The 21,028-nt window shown below is 42.2% G+C and overlaps 1 protein-coding gene and 1 long non-coding RNA gene across 8 annotated transcripts in view; one reads left to right on the forward strand and one right to left on the reverse strand.

Annotated features, from left to right (window-relative positions):
- Window positions 1–14,861, reverse strand: part of LOC308333242 (rho GTPase-activating protein 23-like) — a 75,030-nt gene extending 60,169 nt beyond the window's left edge. For 6 of the 7 annotated variants that reach the window (XM_080789505.1, XM_080789503.1, XM_080789504.1 and 3 more), the window contains exon 1: window positions 929–1,112. In XM_080789505.1, coding sequence (XP_080645631.1) covers window positions 929–982 — 54 coding nt within the window. In that variant the 5' untranslated portion in view covers window positions 983–1,112. Of the gene's footprint in view, window positions 1–928; window positions 1,113–14,578 lie in introns of those variants that run through there. The other variant, XM_080789506.1, reaches the window with a different exon arrangement.
- A 2,866-nt stretch (window positions 14,862–17,727) lies between these two features.
- Window positions 17,728–21,003, forward strand: LOC308333524. The gene is made up of 3 exons (XR_013965818.1): window positions 17,728–18,180; window positions 18,708–19,135; window positions 19,487–21,003. It is a non-coding gene; the product is annotated as an uncharacterized lncRNA (long non-coding RNA).
- Window positions 21,004–21,028: the final 25 nt, after the last annotated feature.

The raw sequence follows: 21,028 nt of genomic DNA on the forward strand, positions 1-21,028 counted from the left end.
TAATTTCAAATGAGTTTGGATTGGTGGAATTAAACTTCAGTTTTCTACACACTGTGAGAATATAACAGTTACAATGTGTCTTCTGTCATTGACTCAGACTCTGCATAATATGTGGGCTGGCATATGGAAATGCAGGCATTCGAACCCAATTTCTTATTGTCTTTCTGCCCACCCAGCCAACCGTGCTGCATGGGGGTGTAAACTGTCACAGCAAAAATATGTGGCACATTCCCTTAAGTCACTGGGGAATTATACAGTTATTTGCAGAATGCATGTACTAGTGAGGAGATCGAAAACGATTTGATCATCCACTCATAAAAGTGGGCTCACAAAAAAAAGTTTAACAAGTTTTAAGTAGATTAGTGACAGTCATAATTTACATAATTCAGTTACAGCTATTTGATGGGTGCTGTTCAGTTGTGGAAGGCCTAGGCTCACTCTCTCTCAAACAAAACTGCATTTCTTCAGCTAATAACTTATTCATGTTTTACATTATGTATTTCAATAGACCAGCCACAGCTTGCATTCTCTTTCTTGTGGGGTGGGGCCATGGGGGGCGGAAGACACGGTCAAGTGCATGAGAACCAAACCAAAACCCTTGTCAGACGACTCTGCAAGAGGCGCACCATGCTTGTTGCTTATACTTACACCAGCATAGGCTAATAAGGTGATTAATTAAGTTCTATACAGCAAACACGTGCGGAAAATGTAACGATATTAAAATGGATTTCAGTAAATCGATGTGTACAGTCCATTTCCACTTGGGGAGATTAGGGAGGGTCGAGAGAAGGTCTCGGACAGTCGAATGTCCGAGAAATAAATGCCCATTGTAAAGAGTAACAAGTGTTAGTGTTCTCTTGTCACATAAATAAATTAGTGTCATTTCATAATTCAAAGCAGCGAAATACTTATGGGAGAGCGCACTTACTTCGGCGTCAGAGTGGGGAGGAATTCCAACAAGGCAAAAAGCAACTCCATTCATTGGACAGTTCGGAGCGTTCTTCCTCAAAGTCTGTGCTGCGTATTTGTAACCAAATAAAAATGTTAAAAATAATAATAATAAACTAGTATTGTACTGTCAACAACATTGCGGAGCCCCAGTCGCACTCTGCTGCTCCCCTCCCAGTCCCAGCCCTTCTACGACAGCCAGCAGCATCAGTGAGCCCGCCTAGACTAGAGTACAACAAAGGTGACGCCCCGCCCACGCAAGGATGGGCGTAGTAATGATGCATGATGAGAGAGAGGGGCTGCAGCTGCAGCCGCAGTCATCATTTTCATATCAAAGAGAAAGAGTTATGATGAATGAATGAACACTGTTCACCGACCGACTTCACTTAAGTTCACGTCGATAAAACGGACGCTGCAGAGCTCAGTAGTAGCCGACATTGCAGTTTATGCATGTGTCCGAAACCTGGCACGTTCTTATTATAAAAATAAAAAACAGATAGCCTACAATAACAGTGCCAGTGTTTTTCTTTCTTGCATTTCATATCGTAGCAATATCCAAGGTTCAAACTCAAAGCATAATTAACAGCCATTCATACTGCCTTTTCTTAAACAATTAATATAAACATGTCCAATCCAGTTTTGAATGTATAGTTTTATAGTTAAAACACTTTTAGGCTATGTAGGCCTATACCTGTACACTTGCACATGTAGGCCTACTGTATTCTCAATACATATTTGTTATAACATCACATTTTAAGCTACAGTTTTATGTATATTTAAATTATTTTTAATTCCTTTTCCTACCTCCACACAGACCACAGTAGAGTTTGTTAGCATTTGTGGCAAGCTACTGTACCTGTGCCTTTGATAAAAGTGAGCAGATCTTTGGTACTTTCATTGTAGCGTTAGCGTATAGTGTTAAACTATAGCCTACTTGTGATGGCTAGAGTTGCTTTAATCTAAAATCATTAGATAGATAGTTGCTGCTGTTTAAAAGTGTGTCCAGCCCATTAGGCACACAATTGAATGGTTATGGACATGTCTATAGTGGTCTACTGGCTAGTTGAGTATCTCGCACTATTGAGATTTGACTCCCAACTACTGTACATTGGAAATAGTTTCAGTAAACTGCTGTATAATGGTACTTGGTACTAATGTATAATTAGTTTTTCTCTTCAAATTAAAAGTGCGAAAAAGAGAAAATGTCATGTTATACTTTTAAACCTAAAATAAAAAAGAGAAAACATCCCTGTTTTTAGTTTTTATACCCTGACATATTATGTGCACTACATTCATGGATAGTGTGTTATTGACACTTTAGTCTACAGTCTGTGTGTTTTCGATTAACTGAATATGAAGGACCCCAAATGGAAACACATCATAGGCTTTCTTGAGTTTAAATCCCTCTTAGCAGACCTTGTATTGAACTGTACTTTCCTGTGCTTTTTTCTGCAAACAATTAATAAAGTATTAATGAATCGTCATTCTGAAAATAATAATGAATTGCTGTTCATTTTTGACCAGGATACATACAGTACACAGACTTGACATATATATCCAGATCTATCCATCCATCTAATGCACTATCCATCCATCTATCAATCAATCATAGCAATCCTTTTTTCCTGGGTGAGGGTTTGATTAAAGGACCAAGAGTGTGATAAGTTGGTAGCTGGCCATTGAAGTCAGTGCAAGCTAAAGTTCCATGCACACACTCAACTGTCACTGTGAGAAACCTCACGGCGGAAGCTACTCACAATAGCAGTGTCAAACACTGTGACACAGATCGGCCAGCAAATAGTTTGCTATGGATGGTGTGGTAGAATTTACGGCTGAGGAGGAGACACTGGGGTTTGTCTGGCTGGCATAGGGGAAAATGAATCAACACAGAGCAGTAAACAATGACCTGATGGCTTACAGTGGATGAGCACCAACAGCTCCAACGGCCAGCAATACCTGCCATGTCCTCAGTATGTCCTGTATTGTATGTGTATTACACACACACACACACACACACACACACACACACACACACACACACACACACACCAGTAGTGCAGTCCAAAGATGGCATTTAGATGCCATCTCAGCCAGGTCAACTTCACATCAGCAGAAAATAAAGCTGCTACATTATTTTCATTGCAAAACTGACATACTATATACACTATATGTTTTATTGTATAGCCTGATGTGTGTCTGTCTGTGTGTCTGAAGTGAATACTGTGCTTCTGTATTAACTCATTTATACTTTTCGTGAGTCAGTGTCCTGCAATGGAAATATACGATCTGTAAGCTCATAACGCATGGTGCTGTGGCACGTTATGAGCTTGTAGATCTGCTATCTTTGGTGCGAGGCACGGTGCGCAGCCAAGTATAACTTATTCGGCTCAAAGTATTCTGTGGGAGAATGGTGAGGCCTGCCCTGCGGCGGCAGTAGAGCGCGTGCGTGGCTCGTGGTCACTGGAGCGAGACGCAGCCCCGATGCTGATGTTAGCCGACAGCCCCCTCGGGCCACAGGAGGGAGTACACTCACACACACACACACACACTGAGTCACTCATTATGTAATAGCAGTGAATAACATCATTGGTGAGAAAAAAAGGGACATAAAGGCTGAGATATTCTAGTTCACTCTTATACACCCTCTGCTGGCCTGGCTTCAGTATACATGCGAGTGCACGCACACGCACGCACGCGCACACACACACACACACACACACACACACACACAGCATCCAGTGCTGATCATGGGTTCTCTCTTTCACCGCGTCCAGTCCACGCCCCACGCAGACAGTGTCCTAATGAAATTGCTTCCTGTCCAGAGATTTCTTGTAATGAAATAAATAAATCTACAATACAGGCCAGTCTTTTCAGGGAGTTGGACTTGATGCTGTCATCCTATCACCACACCACAACTCCACATGGTAGCCAATGTGCCCTTGAAAGTAGATCTGTCTGCAAACAGAACATTTCATGAGGATATTATTTCAAGTGATTATTTACATGCCACTTTCGTGAGGCTTTGAGAATTCCGTGCTTTGATAAATCACAAAAAACATTGTACTTTTGTTTTATCCAATAGCAACATTCGTTTGCTCTGACGTCACTGGTGACATGCAATCAGCACTGTGCAATCACCAGCCAGTAGAATGACTAAATGCCATTATGTAAGCCCTGGTAGCTCACGTCAACTAAAAGCATCTTGTTGGAAGTGACATTTAGTACATCACTTTTGGCGTCACTTGGCGTTGCAATATTCCATCATAGTGCATGAGAGATGACATCTACTGGAATTCAGGAGAAACAAGTCGTGACCCTGAAATTATAGCATACTGCTGTGTACTACCCACTCTCAATTTGGTGTCCCTTATTTGGTGTAATTGTTTTGGTCATTGTAGGTGAAATCTGATATTTCTGTGTGACACAGTTATACAACATAAAATATATAGGGCTTAAGTTGGTATAGTCAGATTGAACTGCTTTAGTTTTTTTAGATTGTAAATCATTTTGAAAAGGTTCAAGTAAATTCTGTTTGTTCTAAAGAAAATCATGAAATACAGACTCCTCCATTATTTGATTAATATATATTTAAAAAAAATAACTGCTAAGAAAATAACCGATAATATACAACACCTACTACAGTATAAAATATAGTGTATAATTTGTCCTGTCAAACACCCTAATTTATATATATATATATATATATATATATATATATATATATATATATATAAATACAACAAGACTGGGAATTGGGGGGTGCGTCAGCTATAGGTCAGGAGTTAACAGGGGGTGCACGGCGAAAAATGTTTGGGAACCGCTGCCATAAGGGAACCGTTTGAAATCATACTTAGCACTTCTTCAGTAATATCAGTGGCAATTGATTTGATAACATTTTACACTGAATGTGTAAAAACGGACTCATAATGGCTCAACTTAAAGGGTACGGTACTTCCAAAATGCATCTTTCGTTGTGCTTTTCCAAGGAATGGAAGAGATTTCTTGGAATTAATCAGGTTCTCGATCACTAGAGATGAGTGCCCGGGGGTTAATATGAAAACATCCCTATAGAAAACATCACACCGCTGTCCAGATATCGTGACACCGATAAAGCAGGACACAATCATGGCACCACAGGGGTCTTTATCCTAAAACCCTGATGCCCCAATAAAAGCATGGCTGGTGAAATTTAATCTAGACATGTCATTTAGACAGAAAACTCACTGTATAATACAACAAACAACTGTCCGTGTCTGTGTATTTTGGGGTTCACGCCATCTGTCTATTTACAGCACCACAGGAGAGATTTCCCTAAATATTTAATCCGCCTAAATCCCTTTCTGCATGACATGGACAGGCTGTGGCCACTAGAGGGCCCCAGACTGTTGGTTGACTAATTTTATGTTTGTTTTCTAGGGTCACAAAGGGGCAGGGATGGAATAGGATGAAGTGCACATGGACTGGAGGTTTTACTAGGCCAAGACAAATATGTATATTTACATTGGAGAAACTTCAGTGCACACACATGAACATACTTTAGATATGATGTCATGTAATATAACACATTCCTACGACCGGGTGCCACTGCAATGATATTGTTGCTGTCGGGCAGAAACCTCTTAGCTCCATCGTTTTAACTTTTTATGTATTTGTTTTGTAAATTAATGCCCTACTTCGTCATATTAGAGTGTCACACAAAAGTAGTAAATCTACAATCTCAAAACACGTTGCGATGTGACTTGCAGATTGGCTATTTTTTAATTTGAAAGGTAACAGTTTTGGACATAAATATGCACGCACGCACGCTCGCTCGCGCACGCGCACACACACACACACACGCGCAAACGCCACACACACACACCAGTCGGATGAGGGTCACTTCAGATCTACAAGTTAAGTTGCATTGCGTTTTCAGCTTGTAGGTCAGCTATTCGCACAGAATGTTCACCTATTTTCGGCGAATGTTCACCTATAAGGAGGACATGTACCCAGAATAGGGACGTTCATGCAGTTAACTTTCCTCCAGGGATAGGGCTTCATCTCATCACACTGATTCATTGATTCAATCAGTTTCTCTGTGGCTGCTCTGAGAGATGTTCGACTTTATAGGACACTCGGTTTGTATCAGCCTCACTGGCGGGCCAAGTTACCATCGTACACACAGTACCCATCTCTGGACTAGAATAATGACCTGGTTCTTTCTTACTGCAGCTCCAAAAAACGGAAGACCTTCAAACAGACTTACCTCCGGAAAAAGAAAACATGATTCTGACGGTAACCACTTAAACCCTATTAATTAGTAAACCTGACCTGAGTTGGCACTACGTTTTTTTAACCCCCCTATACACCAAATCTCGTACTCAAAAATGTGCCTTTGTACAAGCTCACAATGCGCCGTGTTTTGCGATGCATTGTGGGCTTGTAGATCTGCTATTTCTGGCAAATGTTCTGCCTAGAATAGGGATGCTATGGTTCAAGTGGTTAAAAAGCAACGTTTGTCATGATGAGGTTTTTTTTTTACAATACTTTAACGTTTTTGTGAAATATTCATGCCAGAGAGTGACATAGATTTTGAGAGTGACAGTTTTTTTTATCCCAAAGCAATACTGTATACAAAGTTGCTGTTAGTGTTTGGATTTCAATTTGTATGCAACTTAATCTTTTGTGTATTTTTGAATAATTCTAATATTAAAGTACCTTTTGTCTTTTCTTCTCTTTCTGACCCACACTCTTCTTTCTTCCCCCAGAACTTTACATCCAGTCCAAATCTTTGCGTTCTGTTTCCACTGCATTAGTAATTGACAATTGGATAATCAGAAGAGCAGTCAAGTCTGTTTAATTGCTTTTATAACCCTAATAACATGTACATATCGTCTGAAGACAGTTGACTGGCCTCAAGTAGCCTACCCACTGCTATATTATACAACATAATGTTATATCAATGTCATTGACCATATCATTGATCCTGGTGACTCACACAGTGACACACACACACACACACACACACACACACACACACACACACACACACACACACACACACACACACACACACATGCCTGTGCTAGGTCCTATCACACATGCTACATAAAATGTCCACTGGTACCATTCATTATTACAGATGGTTTCTTGCAACAAGAAAATTCTCCATCATCACGATTGACACCACGAAACAAACACACAATTTGGCTGTGTGAACCTTAAACGGACACTTCACCCTTTTTGCAAAAAAATATATGTTAATGTCGTTTAGAAGATTTAGAACACTTTCCTGGGGGTCTTTATGTGTGTAATATGTGGTTTTAGATATTTTATATTTTAGCAGTAGCAGTAGCTCACTTACTTCCTAGACTACATGTTGTTTCAGTAAGGGTATGGGCACATCCATGCGAGGCCAAAGGAAGCTGACTCCCGACGTCTTTTCCTGGTTTTTAGACAGCTGGTGGATGGAAAAGAAGCTCCACCCACACGGCAGGTTGCCGCGTCGGCCAGATTTCCGGAAAAGCTTGCCACAGTGGCAACCTGCCGCGTGGGTGAAGCTTCTTTTCCATCCACCAGCTGTCTATAAAAAACGGAAATGACGCAAAACACAGCTTCTTCTGTCCGCGGATGGAATCTAAAGTGTGCCCAGGCAGTAAGACAGCGCTCCCCCTATCCACAAAGAGGAGCAGTGCACCAAAGCATTATGGGAACTGTAGTCCAGGAAGGAAGTGAGCCCAGTAAATTACCTTACCATCAGAGACACTGGGCTCACTGCTAAAATCTAAAATATCTAAAACCACATATTACACACAAAGACCCCCAGGAAAGTGTTCTAAATCTTCTAAACGTCATTAACATATATTTTTTTAGCAAAAAGGGTGAAGTGTCACTTTAAGCTAAAGAGGGCACAGCATTAAAATTACCTCCTGCACCAATTAATGAGCATAGATTCAGTGCCCACTGCCCACAGTGTAGAGACCTTTTAAATAATGTCCTTGAATTCAACGAGACCGTATGCAAAAACTAAAAGCACAGGTTGTCAACCTGTTGTCCAGGGACCTGGTGGGCCGTGAGGATATTGAAAGTGGGCCCCCAAATAATTGTCACAATAACTACATTTTTCTTTAAACTGATAGATCTTGAAGTATACTACAGTATGTGAGTTCCATTGATCCAAGCGAACACAATCAATTGATTGATCATTAACATAAACATGATCTGAAAATGCACACGAGGGTCTGGGAGCCTACGTGCTGCGATTAGAAAAACACGGAAGTAACCGCGCTGCTCCGCGCTGCTCCGCGCTTGAGGTTATGTTTAGGTTAAGGTATGAGGAGGCTTGTCGTTCTCAGTAGGCTCCCAGCATGTGCAGTAGACCGATAAGATCGTCTTGATAAGTAACCTACTGGTGATTATCGGTTGACTTTCACTCGAATCCTCAAGGTGACTACTGAGGAGGACCCTCAGTAGTCACCCATCTGACTACCTAAGTGGTCAGATCAGATGGGTGGGCCGCAAACACTTTCGAGATACCGTATTCAAGCGGGCTCTGAATGATCCAGAAAAGGTTGAGAACCACTCACTGATCTAGGACGTGATCTAGGACGTGAGCTAACAATCCCTTGTATTACTAAGCTACTGTAGGGTGAATAATGAGGTGGGCTGTTAGGGTAAATGGGGGTTGGGATCTACAGTACAAGGTTATACAATGCATTATGCGGCGCGTTGAGGTTGTAGAACAGTTATTTTCAGCAAAGCAATTTGGTGTAGCGGGGGAAAAAGGAGTCTAGCATGGAACCTGAGGGAAAGTATATATCTAGGATCACTTAAGTGGAACTCAGGTGGTGGTTCAGGGTACACAAGATGAGACAAGGCTATAGTCACACACAAACACACACATATGTGCAAAGGAACACACATACATCATTATGCTCTCTTTCGTGGACAGCAGAAGAGGGCCCTCAGGAAGAAACATTATCAGGTCAGCCCCCCCACCCCACCCCACACACACACACACACACACACATAACTCATCATTCTATTTATAGCCCCGCAAAAGCTGAATGAACCAGAGCAGAAAGTGAGCACACACACACAGACACACATGAATACACATGTCTTTGTACACACATGTATGCCACGTAAACATCAAAGTACACAAAGGCAATGTCTATTGCACAATCTCACATATGGTCCATCACCCCTCTGGGGTATTTTGTTGTGTGTGTGTGTGTGTGTGTGTGTGTGTGTGTGTGTGTGTGTGTGTGTGTGTGTGTGTGTGTGTGTGTGTGTGTGTGAGAGAGAGAGAGAGAGTCAGAGAGAGAGAGAGAGAGAGAGAGAGAGAGAGAGAGAGAGAGAGAGAGAGAGAGAGAGAGAGAGAGATATCAGGTCACAGATGGTGCACCATCATTTAAATATCCATCACCTTGGCTGATGATGATGTCAGAGCAGCAGGAACAAAGACATCAGGAGTGACGGACCAGCAGCCTGAACGTGTTTTTATTAAAAGAAACAAGCATCAGGAAGGACATTATTAGTAGCCTGGAATCCAGCCTGATTCGCTACATTGCAAAAGCAAAATAAATAAAATAAAAATATAAACACTGAACATAGCAAGCAGTTTGGATCCCATGCTACATTATTAGTATTACTATTATTGTTATTGGTGTTGTCATTATTATTCATTAGTAGTGGTAATAATAATTAAATTAATAATAATATAGTAGTAATAGTTTATTTAGGAAACAACATATTGGGTATTAACTGCTTAAAACCCTGTAAGGCTAGACGTAGTAAACTGGACCTGAATTGTATCTGTACGTGGACCTCTTTTTTCTGTCTAAAACAAATCTAGCCAAAAATAGCCCCCCAAAAAAGCTCACAACACGCTGTGAGCTTATGGATGTACTATTTTTGGCTAACGCTGCCCCCAAAACATGGATGCTGGGGTTCAAGTTCAACTCCTTACACCTTTCTTTCATCATTGACCCCTTTGTATATAGAGTGGAGTAAACAAAAAAAATGTATTTTGTTAAATGATTTAATAATAATATAGGGGATTGCGGGGGGGGGGGGGGGGGGGGGCAACAAATTTAAGCAGCGATGGCAGACGGGAAAAACAAATTGTTCCATGGATTTGAAACAATGCCTGGAGAGGCATGATGGCCTGCAGTGGGTCTCATTTTTCACCGGAATGCCACATTCCTCACTCATTCCATCATCAGCCATGATTTCAGCGTATTGTTTAGTGCAGTATGTCCACATGTATGAATTCAATGGCGAGCAATGAAAAGCAGCTGCAAAACACTGTGTGTGTGTTGTTGATGTATATATGTCAGGAGCTATTTCCTCCCCTTCTATTGGTGGACGTCAAAATGGATAGTGAACATAACTGAAGTTACATACATTACATAATTCAGATTCCATTAGTGACGACGGCGGTAGGGGGGGGGGGTGTCACTGATGAAAGCTCACGCGCACACACACACACACACATACACACACACACACTTACTTAATGGCCAGCTACAGTAAAGGGCTCCAAAGACTATGTTTAGCCATTGACGGTTTCGGCCCACCCTTGTACTGTAATAATATCCATCTTAACGAGCCGCTGAATTATGACGCAATCCTCCCTTTGAGACTAGAGTGTTTTATTTGTCTACAATACAGTTGCCCATACTGTACTACAAGAGTTTTCTTGAAAGAGTTAATAGCTCGATCCCCCAGGCCACTGTGCTTCTTTCAGGACATGAGCTAAATTGCGAATTATTAAGAATACTGCACTGTCTGGAAATCCACTGTAGCTTGTGTTACGATTTAACGGCCAAATATATAAAAAAGTCAACCAGAGTAAGAGTTGACCAAAGTTAAAACTGCATAAAATACAACCAATACAAAATAATGCAAAGAACAGAATAAAAGTTTTGTGTCTTGATCTAAGCGTAGTTTTGTGAAACAGAATCACCCTTTTGCTTCCATCTAGCAGGTTCCCGGGACCATAGAAGCATGGTCAGAGGATCTACAGTACATGACCCACAGTAGTGGTGTTGAGGGGGCACAGTAACTAAGACATTTAGGGTGGTGCTAATCTAAAAATAAACCTTTAATAAGAAAAGAGCTGCGCAGTTCAACATATCACACTATTAAAGGGTTGTTTTCTATTTTCATCATCTCATTTCATCAGTAGTTTGGCAGCTCAGCTTGGTTGGATGTGCATGCCTTTCTCTGTTCTGACAAGTTCTCTCACTTTGTCTGCTCTCTCTCGTCTGTGTCCCTCCTTCCCCGAGATGCTGTCCCAATTAAGTGTCACACCACACACTCTCCTCTTTATTGCAGTCCTCTACACAAACGCTCCTCTTTATTCCTGTCTTCTAGGCTCCGTCCTCTTAACTGCAATCCTCTACAAGCTCTCTCATCTTCATCAAAGTCCAGTCTACATCAGTCTTCTACGCTCTGTTCCACTGTCAATCTCTCTCTATTTTTACTCCTTTAATTCTGTATCTCTCTCTTCAACTCTCTTTATTTCTTTCTTTCTTCTCCCCTGTGACCCCATCCCACCCGCCTCCCTTCCATCCACTCCTCTCTTCCTTTCCTCCCCCTTCCCCCTCCCGTCTCTTCTGTTGTGAACTGATAACGTTTACGTCCAATGGCTGGCGTGGATTACAAGTCAGGATGTAAGAATAGCTATAGCAATGTCTTTGTGTCGCACTTCATATGTCTCTGCTACGGTATATGGGCCTTTGTGTACACATATTATCCACAGCTTGCACTCAATGACAAACATGATCAAGTTCTGAGTTCAAGTTAGTAGATAGATACTTCATAGAACCTTCACTCCAGGAGGGATATTATAATTTGTGATGCCATAACAACATGTACAGGAAGGCTCTGTACTAGGTGACCATACAGTAGGTCCCTTCCTTTGTTCCCTCTACACCAAATCTGTTTGCAGACGAGAACTGATCTACAAGCTTACATTCAATATGCATTGCGTTGTGAGTGTGACACATTTTGAACTTTCTTTGACAAATGTTTGCCAATTTACACTCAATATTCTATTATGACATGCCCACAATAGGGAGGCCTTGAAGGTATTACTATGATATTGTGTGTAGAGTTCACATAGTAGTTACATTTCCTTGGCCAACCTTCTAACTTTACCTTATATTTATCTTGGCATTTCTTTAATGAGGGGTGACATGCAGTAAAGGCCGACGGGATCGGGAGTCGAACCCGCGGCACACTGCCAGACTGGATTACCAGCTGGTGCCTGGACCACTGAGCCACGGCCCAGGCCAACCTTGTCATTTCTGTGTGGGGTTTTCATGTTCTCCCTGTGGTCATGTGGGTTTTTCACACCAAAAGACATGCATAGTACATACTAGCCATGGGCCCATAGGTCAGGAGCCTATCACCTGTTTCCTAATTTTGATGTATATGACACTAGTATATAGAGCGTCGCAGTCCCACCCCCTTTCAGAACGACGAGTGGCCCAGGAAATGATTCTCCATAGGCTTTTCAAAAAGTATTTATATAAAGACGGTTACGCCGCGGACAAAGCCAACTGGGACCGTGACAAATCATGACAACAAACACAATATTTTGTGCCGATCAAATAATTTGAAAGAAGAAAATAAAGGCAGGATACAACACTATTTGTTTTGTTTTTCTTCTTACTAATTATTTGATCGGCCCAAAACATTGTAATTATATTCTATTGCAAGGACCTACCCCCAATCCAACCCTTGATGCAGGTAAGCATTGGGTACCATTTCTAGTCTTTTGTGCAACTCGGCTGGGGACTGAACCACCAATTCATCCCAATCTCATAGCGGACACTCTAATCACAATAGCCATGTGATGGTATTGCACAAGAAAAATAGCTTATCTACAAGCTCACATGAATTCACAATGTGTTGCAATCTGATGAGTTGTGAGCTTGACTTGTACATCAACTATTTTAATAAACAAGTCACTTTTGTGTGCGAGGACCAGGTTGTCCTCACAGTCACAACCACAATAGGACCACACTTCTTAAATAATAAATATAGAACTCCAACAATTCGTCACTAATAACGAAACATTTGTATACGCACGCACAGACACACACAAAGGCTCATTATCCAAACTCCACTCTTGTCGTCTTTCTTTACTCTTTGGGTCCTTTTTGTAAGAGCTACTCCCAGACTCAGCTGGATAAGCTCTCTGATGCGAGCGCTGCACGCACGCTCACGCACACGCACACACACACACACACACACACACACACACACATGAATGGGGAAGACATGCAAGAGACCCTGAGGTCTTGTAACACGTATACTGTATTAGTTGACTACCCTGTACAATCTTTAGTATTCATTTAACTCCAAGAGTGTACAAAACGGAACTCTGAACATCCGTGCTCATTTTCAATGTAATGATCACAGTTTACTCACATTCACACACTGATCATTTATTCACCACACTGCATTTCAGGAATATATGTCTGTTTTAGTTGCCTACTGTAGAGTACTTTGGGTGAATGTGGACATAACTTTTATGTTGATAGATTTGACCCTCTGGAAGTCAGACATGAACTCAAAAAGCAATACTACAATGAAAGTAATCTGAACTCGCTCTCATAAACATTAGTTCCAGAAAATGCATTTGGCTGTCAAAAGTGTAGCCCAGAGCAGGATATCCTGAAGTTGCACACACACACACACACACACACACAATGTACCTTTCACACTTGGACCGGGTACACGGTTTCTCCATTATATTTGGCAGAATACACTGTTACGGTCCCGTCCGCTCGCTCCCTCTTGTTCCCTCGGTCAAAGCAGGCTCTATCTCTCACAACACCATTCTGTCTGTAGTCTGTATACCGCGACTCTCTACAAGCACTACACAGTGCTGTTTCACTCTCATTGTCTGTCCCATTCCTCTCATACAGGAAAAGACAAGTGTCCCTTATCTTGCATACACAGTAGAATCATCAGTGTCAATTTCACTTAGAGTGTGTACAAATGCAACCAAATGGACCTCTATGGGTCCATTTGTACACGCTGATTTACAAATGGATTAATTGACAATGGGTATTTTAAGTTGGCTTACCCTGTGGGTAAGCCACTATGCAAAGATCACTGACTCTTCTCATAGTTCACACACACACGTGCGCGAGCACACACACACACACACACACACACACACACACACACACACACACACACACACACACACACACACACACACACCAAGAATATACTCTCACTTGAGCAGATTGGCTAAAAATATACAGCATGCCTCCTTCTTCCACACAGAGACATGCCAAAAATACTCCGCTCTTGATTCCAGATCATTTCTCCAAAGCATGTAGCCGTCCCACCCCTAGAGCGCACAACTAATAAGTTAACTGAAAACACAACTTCAGTCACACCCACATGTGAACACACATATTTTTACATACATACTGCATGGCCTAATGGCCTGTGTGACAGAGAGAGACAGACAGACAAGAGAGACAGGTATGAAGTGTTTTGGTTGGAAAGTCTGTGACACTACTGCACCCTAATTATCCCTCTTCTCCCCTGCTTTTGTCATTCAAGTGTGTGTGTGTGTGTGTGTGTGTGTGTGTGTGTGTGTGTGTGTGTGCGCGCTCACCTGAGCCATGATGTTCAGCAGGACTCCGACTGGCTCCCACTCCGTGACATGACTTTTATATTGCTGGGGTGAGGATTCATTCACTCACACACACACACACACACACACTCCTGGATATCACCAGGGTGCCACAAAGCCACGCACTCGAATGCACATCGCCCTCCTTAGTTTCCCCATGAACACCTCCACCGCCTCTTCCCCCGCCCAGCTCCTTCTCGCTCCTCCTGTGACACCGCTGTCACCCTGTGATGGGCGTCGTTATTGATATGGAGGATACCTATTCTCCCACCCCTTCTCTCTCTCTGTGTCTCTTTAACAGCCCACAAACAGGCTGTAATCCCCTGCCTCTTCTGACAAAGGAGAGAGCGTAGCCCCCTGTTCTCCACGTTCCTGCTCCTTCCCTGCTTCACTCTCTGACTCACTGTAAGCTGGGCTCACACACCACTCTGTGTCCCTCCTCCTCCCCTCGCTCACGGCTCCCTCCCTTTTTCCCTCTATCTCCACTCGGACGCTACCATTCCTCGCCCCTCTTCCCCTCCCCCTCGCTCTTCTCCCTCCCTCCCTCCCTCTCCCTCTTGCTGTACACAGTATTAAGGGTTGACGGGCAGACCATGTGACCTTAGCGGTGTAGTAGGATTCCCTAGCAGCTGTCGTGCTCATTCCTTCATAGCACCAGCCTATAGGATCGGTGGATCTCCATTCACAACAACCACTGATAAACTGGGAATCTTTGTTGCCAGCGCTGGTGCTGTAGATTGGGTCCAACACTTGAAAAGTGTTATGAGGATTGGCCTGTTTTTTTCCTTTTTCCTATGGATTGAACACAGGGATGTGGATTTAGGGATTTGGATAAGCTGTGTGATGAATGTAGACAGGAAATCAAAAGAATATATATAGTCAAAAACAATATTTTGGGAAGACGGTGGGCAAACCATTATTAAATGTTGACATGGAAGCACACACACACACACACACACACACACACACACACACACACACACACACACACACACACACACACACACACACACACACACACACACACACACACACACACACACACACACACACACACACACACACACACACACACACACACACACACACACACACACACACACACACACACACACACACACACACACACACACACCAGGAAAAGGACATCCTGTGCTTCCCCTGAGCTGTATAGCTGGAAACTCCCACCCCAGAACAACAGGAATGGGCAGGCCAGGCAGGCCACAGTGGCCCAATGTTCCCTACATCACAAAGCACTTAGATTCATCACAAATAGTACACTGCACAAATTAATAGTACACTGTAAAACTCTGACTGTTCATTTAACTCTGAGAGTGTACAAAAGTACATTTGTTTACTTTCCAGAGTTACATTAACAAGATTTTACAGTACAATTCTGCACACCGTTTTGCACATTAATTGCATAGAGATTAATTCTAGCCTGCATCTGAACTTTCTTGACAAATATCAAAGTTTTGAAAAAATAAACAACTGTTGATTTGAACATTGCAAAGTATGTGAGATAAGGTGTGTAAAATGTGGTGTCTTACCTTTGAGCAAATATGATGGGTAAACGGCGCCCTCTGGTGTAGAACACTGCTCACACATAAATAATCAAGAAATTATAATTAATGGAACATTTAACCATACATGTTTTAGATGAGTCCAGCTTTATCAGTGCTTCCCAAACTTTTTAGCTTGAGATCCAAAAGAGAAATTTGATGTCTCCCAGACAATTAATAATAATAATCTACAAGCTCAGAGTCACAACACGTTGCATCGCAACGTGTTGTGATGCAACAGGAATTTTCTCATATGATATACAGCACTCTGAGCACAGTATATCAAATATACACAATCATTGTAATCGGTTTAAATATTAAAAGAGGAAAGGAGAAGTAACCAAAGATGAAACAAGAATGTGGTTGGAGAAATTGCAGAAGATGCAGAAATTCACGTTAAAACGGATGATTAAACACAGCTAATGGGGTGTTTCTTTAGGAAATATATGCACAAATTAATTATTGCACCATCTTTTTTCTTTTAAACCTAGGGAGGCCCTATGTATCCTCTCTGCAGCTGGAATGATGAGTGAAGTGGTGGATAGGGTTTTTATATACTGTACCTGAATTTATGGATATGTCCTGATGTAAATTCTTAATATAATGCACTATGCTCAGGTTCTGTCTTGTGTACTGCACAGGAAGACAGTGTGTGTGTGTGTGTGTGTGTGTGTGTGTGTGTGTGTGTGTGTGTGTGTGTGTGTGTGTGTGTGTGTGTGTGTGTGTGTGTGTGTAGAAGAGGCCTGTGTCAAGTTTATGTTGAACTCTCTAGCCGTACAGAGCAGAACAGCTGTGCGTTGTGTTCTTGTGTTTGAGTAAATCACCGTAGATAAAACTGTCATCAAGTCCATTGGATTTGGTCCAATGATGTGGTCACGAGTGTGATATAAAGGGAGTGTGTGGGAAGGGCAATGTTGTGTGTTTTTCCTATAGTTGCACGTATCAACCCCGGTGGTAACCCCAGGGAACTGGATCCCAAGAGAAAGACCCTGAAATAATGAACAATGATGATCAATGATCTGTTCCAGATTAAACGCAGTGATTGCGATTATCATGTCAAGGACCCCCGAATTAATATAATAGCCTATGTAGCCAATTTGACCTCCATCTGAAAAGATTTTGTGCTAGGGAATGTGATCCCCATACAATATTTGTGTTTCAGAAATATTCTAAAGTATTCCAATGTTCAAGATTTCCAAGTAGGCCTAGCTGATGTACAGTATGTATAGGTTAAAAGTAGACTATTTTGATGCCACAACTAATTTAGTTGTAGGCTACCCCAGTTTGAGAACCACTGCTTTAGCTTTTATTCCTTAAAATGCGATGGTCTTCTTGTAGCAGATAAGGTAGACTCAAGTTTAATTTATTCTTAATATATTAATTGATTTGAAATTGAAAACCAAACCAAAACTCTTGGTGATCATTTGTGGTGAGCGAATTCTGGATCCAGATCCATGCTCCGGAGCAGAAGGGGGCGGTATTCTACCATGTTGAAAGCCAACCTGAACCGCGGTAATACTAACCTCGCGTCACCAGGCTTTGTAAACAACAAACAGAAGAACCCAAGAAGATGTCGACTAATCCGTGCCGATCATAGAGTTATATGTAAGGGTGGAGGGTGCTGATTATCAGCTCTCTGTGTTGCTGATCCAAGCGACGAGGTAAAAACTGCATCACGGAGCTGTACGTGATCAAGCCGTCAATCAAAAAACCCTTTGATGCTTTGGACCATGGACGCTATCGATTTACAGTCGTCGATTTGATTTTCAGACGTATGCTTCCGGACTACAAAAGTCGCACACTCTCCGTTTAACCTGGTTTTATTCAAGTGTAATTTATCACATCTCCTGACGTGGCTGTCCGGTGGCATCTTTAGTAGCGTACGGTTGTCAAACCATTAAAAGGCTCACGAGTGTTAGCATCTGTCTATAGCAACCTGAACCTGATCAACTATACGATCGCGAAGTGGAGGGGTCGAGGGGAGTGCATTTGTCTGTCATCATCTTCATGATCATTATCACGGTGAGTTATACTCAGTCAAGCCTGCAGGCTGCAGATCATGTCACTCCGCTGATCGGGGCAGATGTACAAGCTCTGCTGTTTTTGATGCGCGACACCGTCGATATAGATTTAATTCATTTTCGTTTTATTCAACATGAAACCGAACTGATAAACCCATTTGATAACTGTTTAAAGGGACACTTCACCCGTTTTGCAAATATGTTAATGACGTTTAGAAGATTTAGAACACCTCCTGGGGGTCTTCAGTGTAATATGTGGTTTTATATATTTTAGATTTTAGCAGTGAGCCCAGTGTCTCTGATGTCATCGACACTGGGCTCACTTCCTTCCTGGACTACAATTTCCATAATGCTTTGGTGCACTGCTCCTCCTTGTGGATAGGGGGAGGGCTGTTTTAAGGCCTATTCATAGTCTGGACTTTCGGTGGTGAGGTGACCACCGGTCCTTCCCCCCCCCCCCCCCCACAGGATCAATAAAGGCCTATCTAGAATAACACAACACACTCTTATGTTTAAATTGTCTTGCAGGCCCCCAATTTACTCTTCAGAGACGACAATCCACTATACCTAGTCTACACTGTGACTGTCTTGACTCTTGAGGATCCTTACCGACTGGGACGAAAGAGGAGCAACAGGTTGAAGTGGAGCTCAGAACCTGTCGGGGTGGTCGGGACACATGGCCGATAAGATCTCTTATCTAATTTGAAATAATTGCATCCATTGCCACTGCCAGCCTGCCAGGCCACACTGGACTCAAACTGTGGACATCAGCTTAACCATGTCAAACATGGAGCTGATGAGAACACTGGTCACTGAGCGTTTGTTAGTGGCTGCAGAGGAAATCTTTAGGATCATTGAGAGAACTATTGCGGAACATGTGGAGGAGGTTTCCCATTCTAAATGGGTAACGGACAGTCACCATAGACGGGTCGATGCAGAAGCGTTTCCAAGAACAGGTTTGTGAATCAACTGGCCGCACCCTTTACAATAGATTTTTACAAACTATCTTTTTATTCAGTCTAGAAATGAATGCCACCACTGTTTTGCTTAGAGACACAAGTCATTAGCATGTTTTGCAGTTAGTGCAAATACATTACTTTAACGACATAAGACCAATGTGGTCTATTAGTATCTTAAAAGAAAATCATAACATAACATTAAGTGCTCTCTGTAAGTAGTTCCTAATCAGAACAGTTTCCTCAAAACCTCAACTATCCCTGCCAGCAAACATTACAATTTTAAATCAAAATATCTTCCACACAAGCATTGCAAACCGGACTAATATCTTGGCTTCTCCTTTCCTTTAGTGTTCACTGTCACAGAAGTGAAGGTCCCATTGGAGCACCAGCAGCCTGCTGCTAAATGGAACCCCAGTCTGCAGCATCAACAGCCCCAAAGTGCTGGACCAGAGCAAAATGATGACCATCAAACCCTGTGTGCAAGAAATCCAGACACATTCCTGAGTGAAAACGGCAAGAGTGATCAAGAGATATTGACAGATACTGAAGCATCATCTTACCAGTGCCAGTTCTGTGACAGATATTTCTATCACCAGTCTGACCTCATTGTGCATACCAGGATTCACATGAGTGAGAAACCATACAAGTGCCAAAAGTGTCACAAGTGCTTTGCACAAAAGGGGAATCTGGCTATTCACATGAGAAAACACACTGGGGAGATATCACGCCAGTGCAGAGATAATGACCGGTGGTTCTCTGAAAAAGCTGAACTTGACCATCCCATGGAAAAACCTTTACAAGAACCAGCGTCCAGTGGGGGTGAGAAAATCTCTGAAGACCTTGAAAGTGATTTCCAGACATGTCCACTCACTGTTCCTCCCTACGCCCAAAGTGAATTCAACCAAGAATCTCTACAGCCCTTATGCCTTTACCAACTCCAAACAGATGGCAATATAGATAAAGACATCTCAACTGTCCTTACAGACAAACAAATCAAAATTGAACCAGCTGATCAAATCAAAACCGAACCTATTGGCTTCTGTGTCGTATCAGATCCCACCCCTGATAATCAATGCATTGTATCAGATTCCACCCCTGATAATCAATGCATTGTATCAGATTCCACCCCTGATAATCAATGCATTGTATCAGATCCCACCACCACTAATTATCAAAGTATTGTTCCAATGAACCCAGACTCTTCTGTGACTCCAGGTCAACGAGGTGATGGTGAGGAAGAGATGAGTAGTAGAGAACTGTTTTCCAATTTGAAGCATCTCCACATGAAAGGAATATTGCCAAGTAGAAGTCGGACTTTTGAAGTCTGCAATACACAGAAACCCTACAAGTGTCCTCACTGCAGCAAATGCTTTTCCTTGACAAAGACTTTAATCAGACATATAAAAATCCACACAGGGGACAAACCATATCGGTGCCAGTTTTGTGGACGGAACTTTTGTCAGAAGTCTGACCTTGTTACTCATACAAGGACACATACAGGAGAGAGGCCGTATCAGTGCCAAGAATGTCAAAAAACATTTGCCCAGAAGGGCAATCTTGTAGTACATATGAGGAAACATACACGTGAAAAACCATACCAGTGCCAAGAATGTGGTAGTAGCTTCAGTTTCAAGCCAGCTCTACATTGTCACATGCAGAGCCATAGATGAAATGTTGTGCCAGAGCATTTTCCAATGGAATCCATGTCCAATTATGAATGATGCATTGTGAGTTTGTAGATCTGCCATGTGTGTGATACTGGCACGTAACTAAGTATGCTTCACAGCCACTTTTAGATTTTCTTTTTAATTTCGAGGTCAGGCCTAAATGGGTTAAATAAACTATTACAAAACACTACTTTTCGTGTCAATCTAACCAGGTGTAGTGGGC

This window comes from Protomyctophum bolini (genome assembly GCF_963924005.1).
Source record: "Protomyctophum bolini genome assembly, chromosome: 18".
Taxonomy (NCBI): domain Eukaryota; kingdom Metazoa; phylum Chordata; class Actinopteri; order Myctophiformes; family Myctophidae; genus Protomyctophum; species Protomyctophum bolini.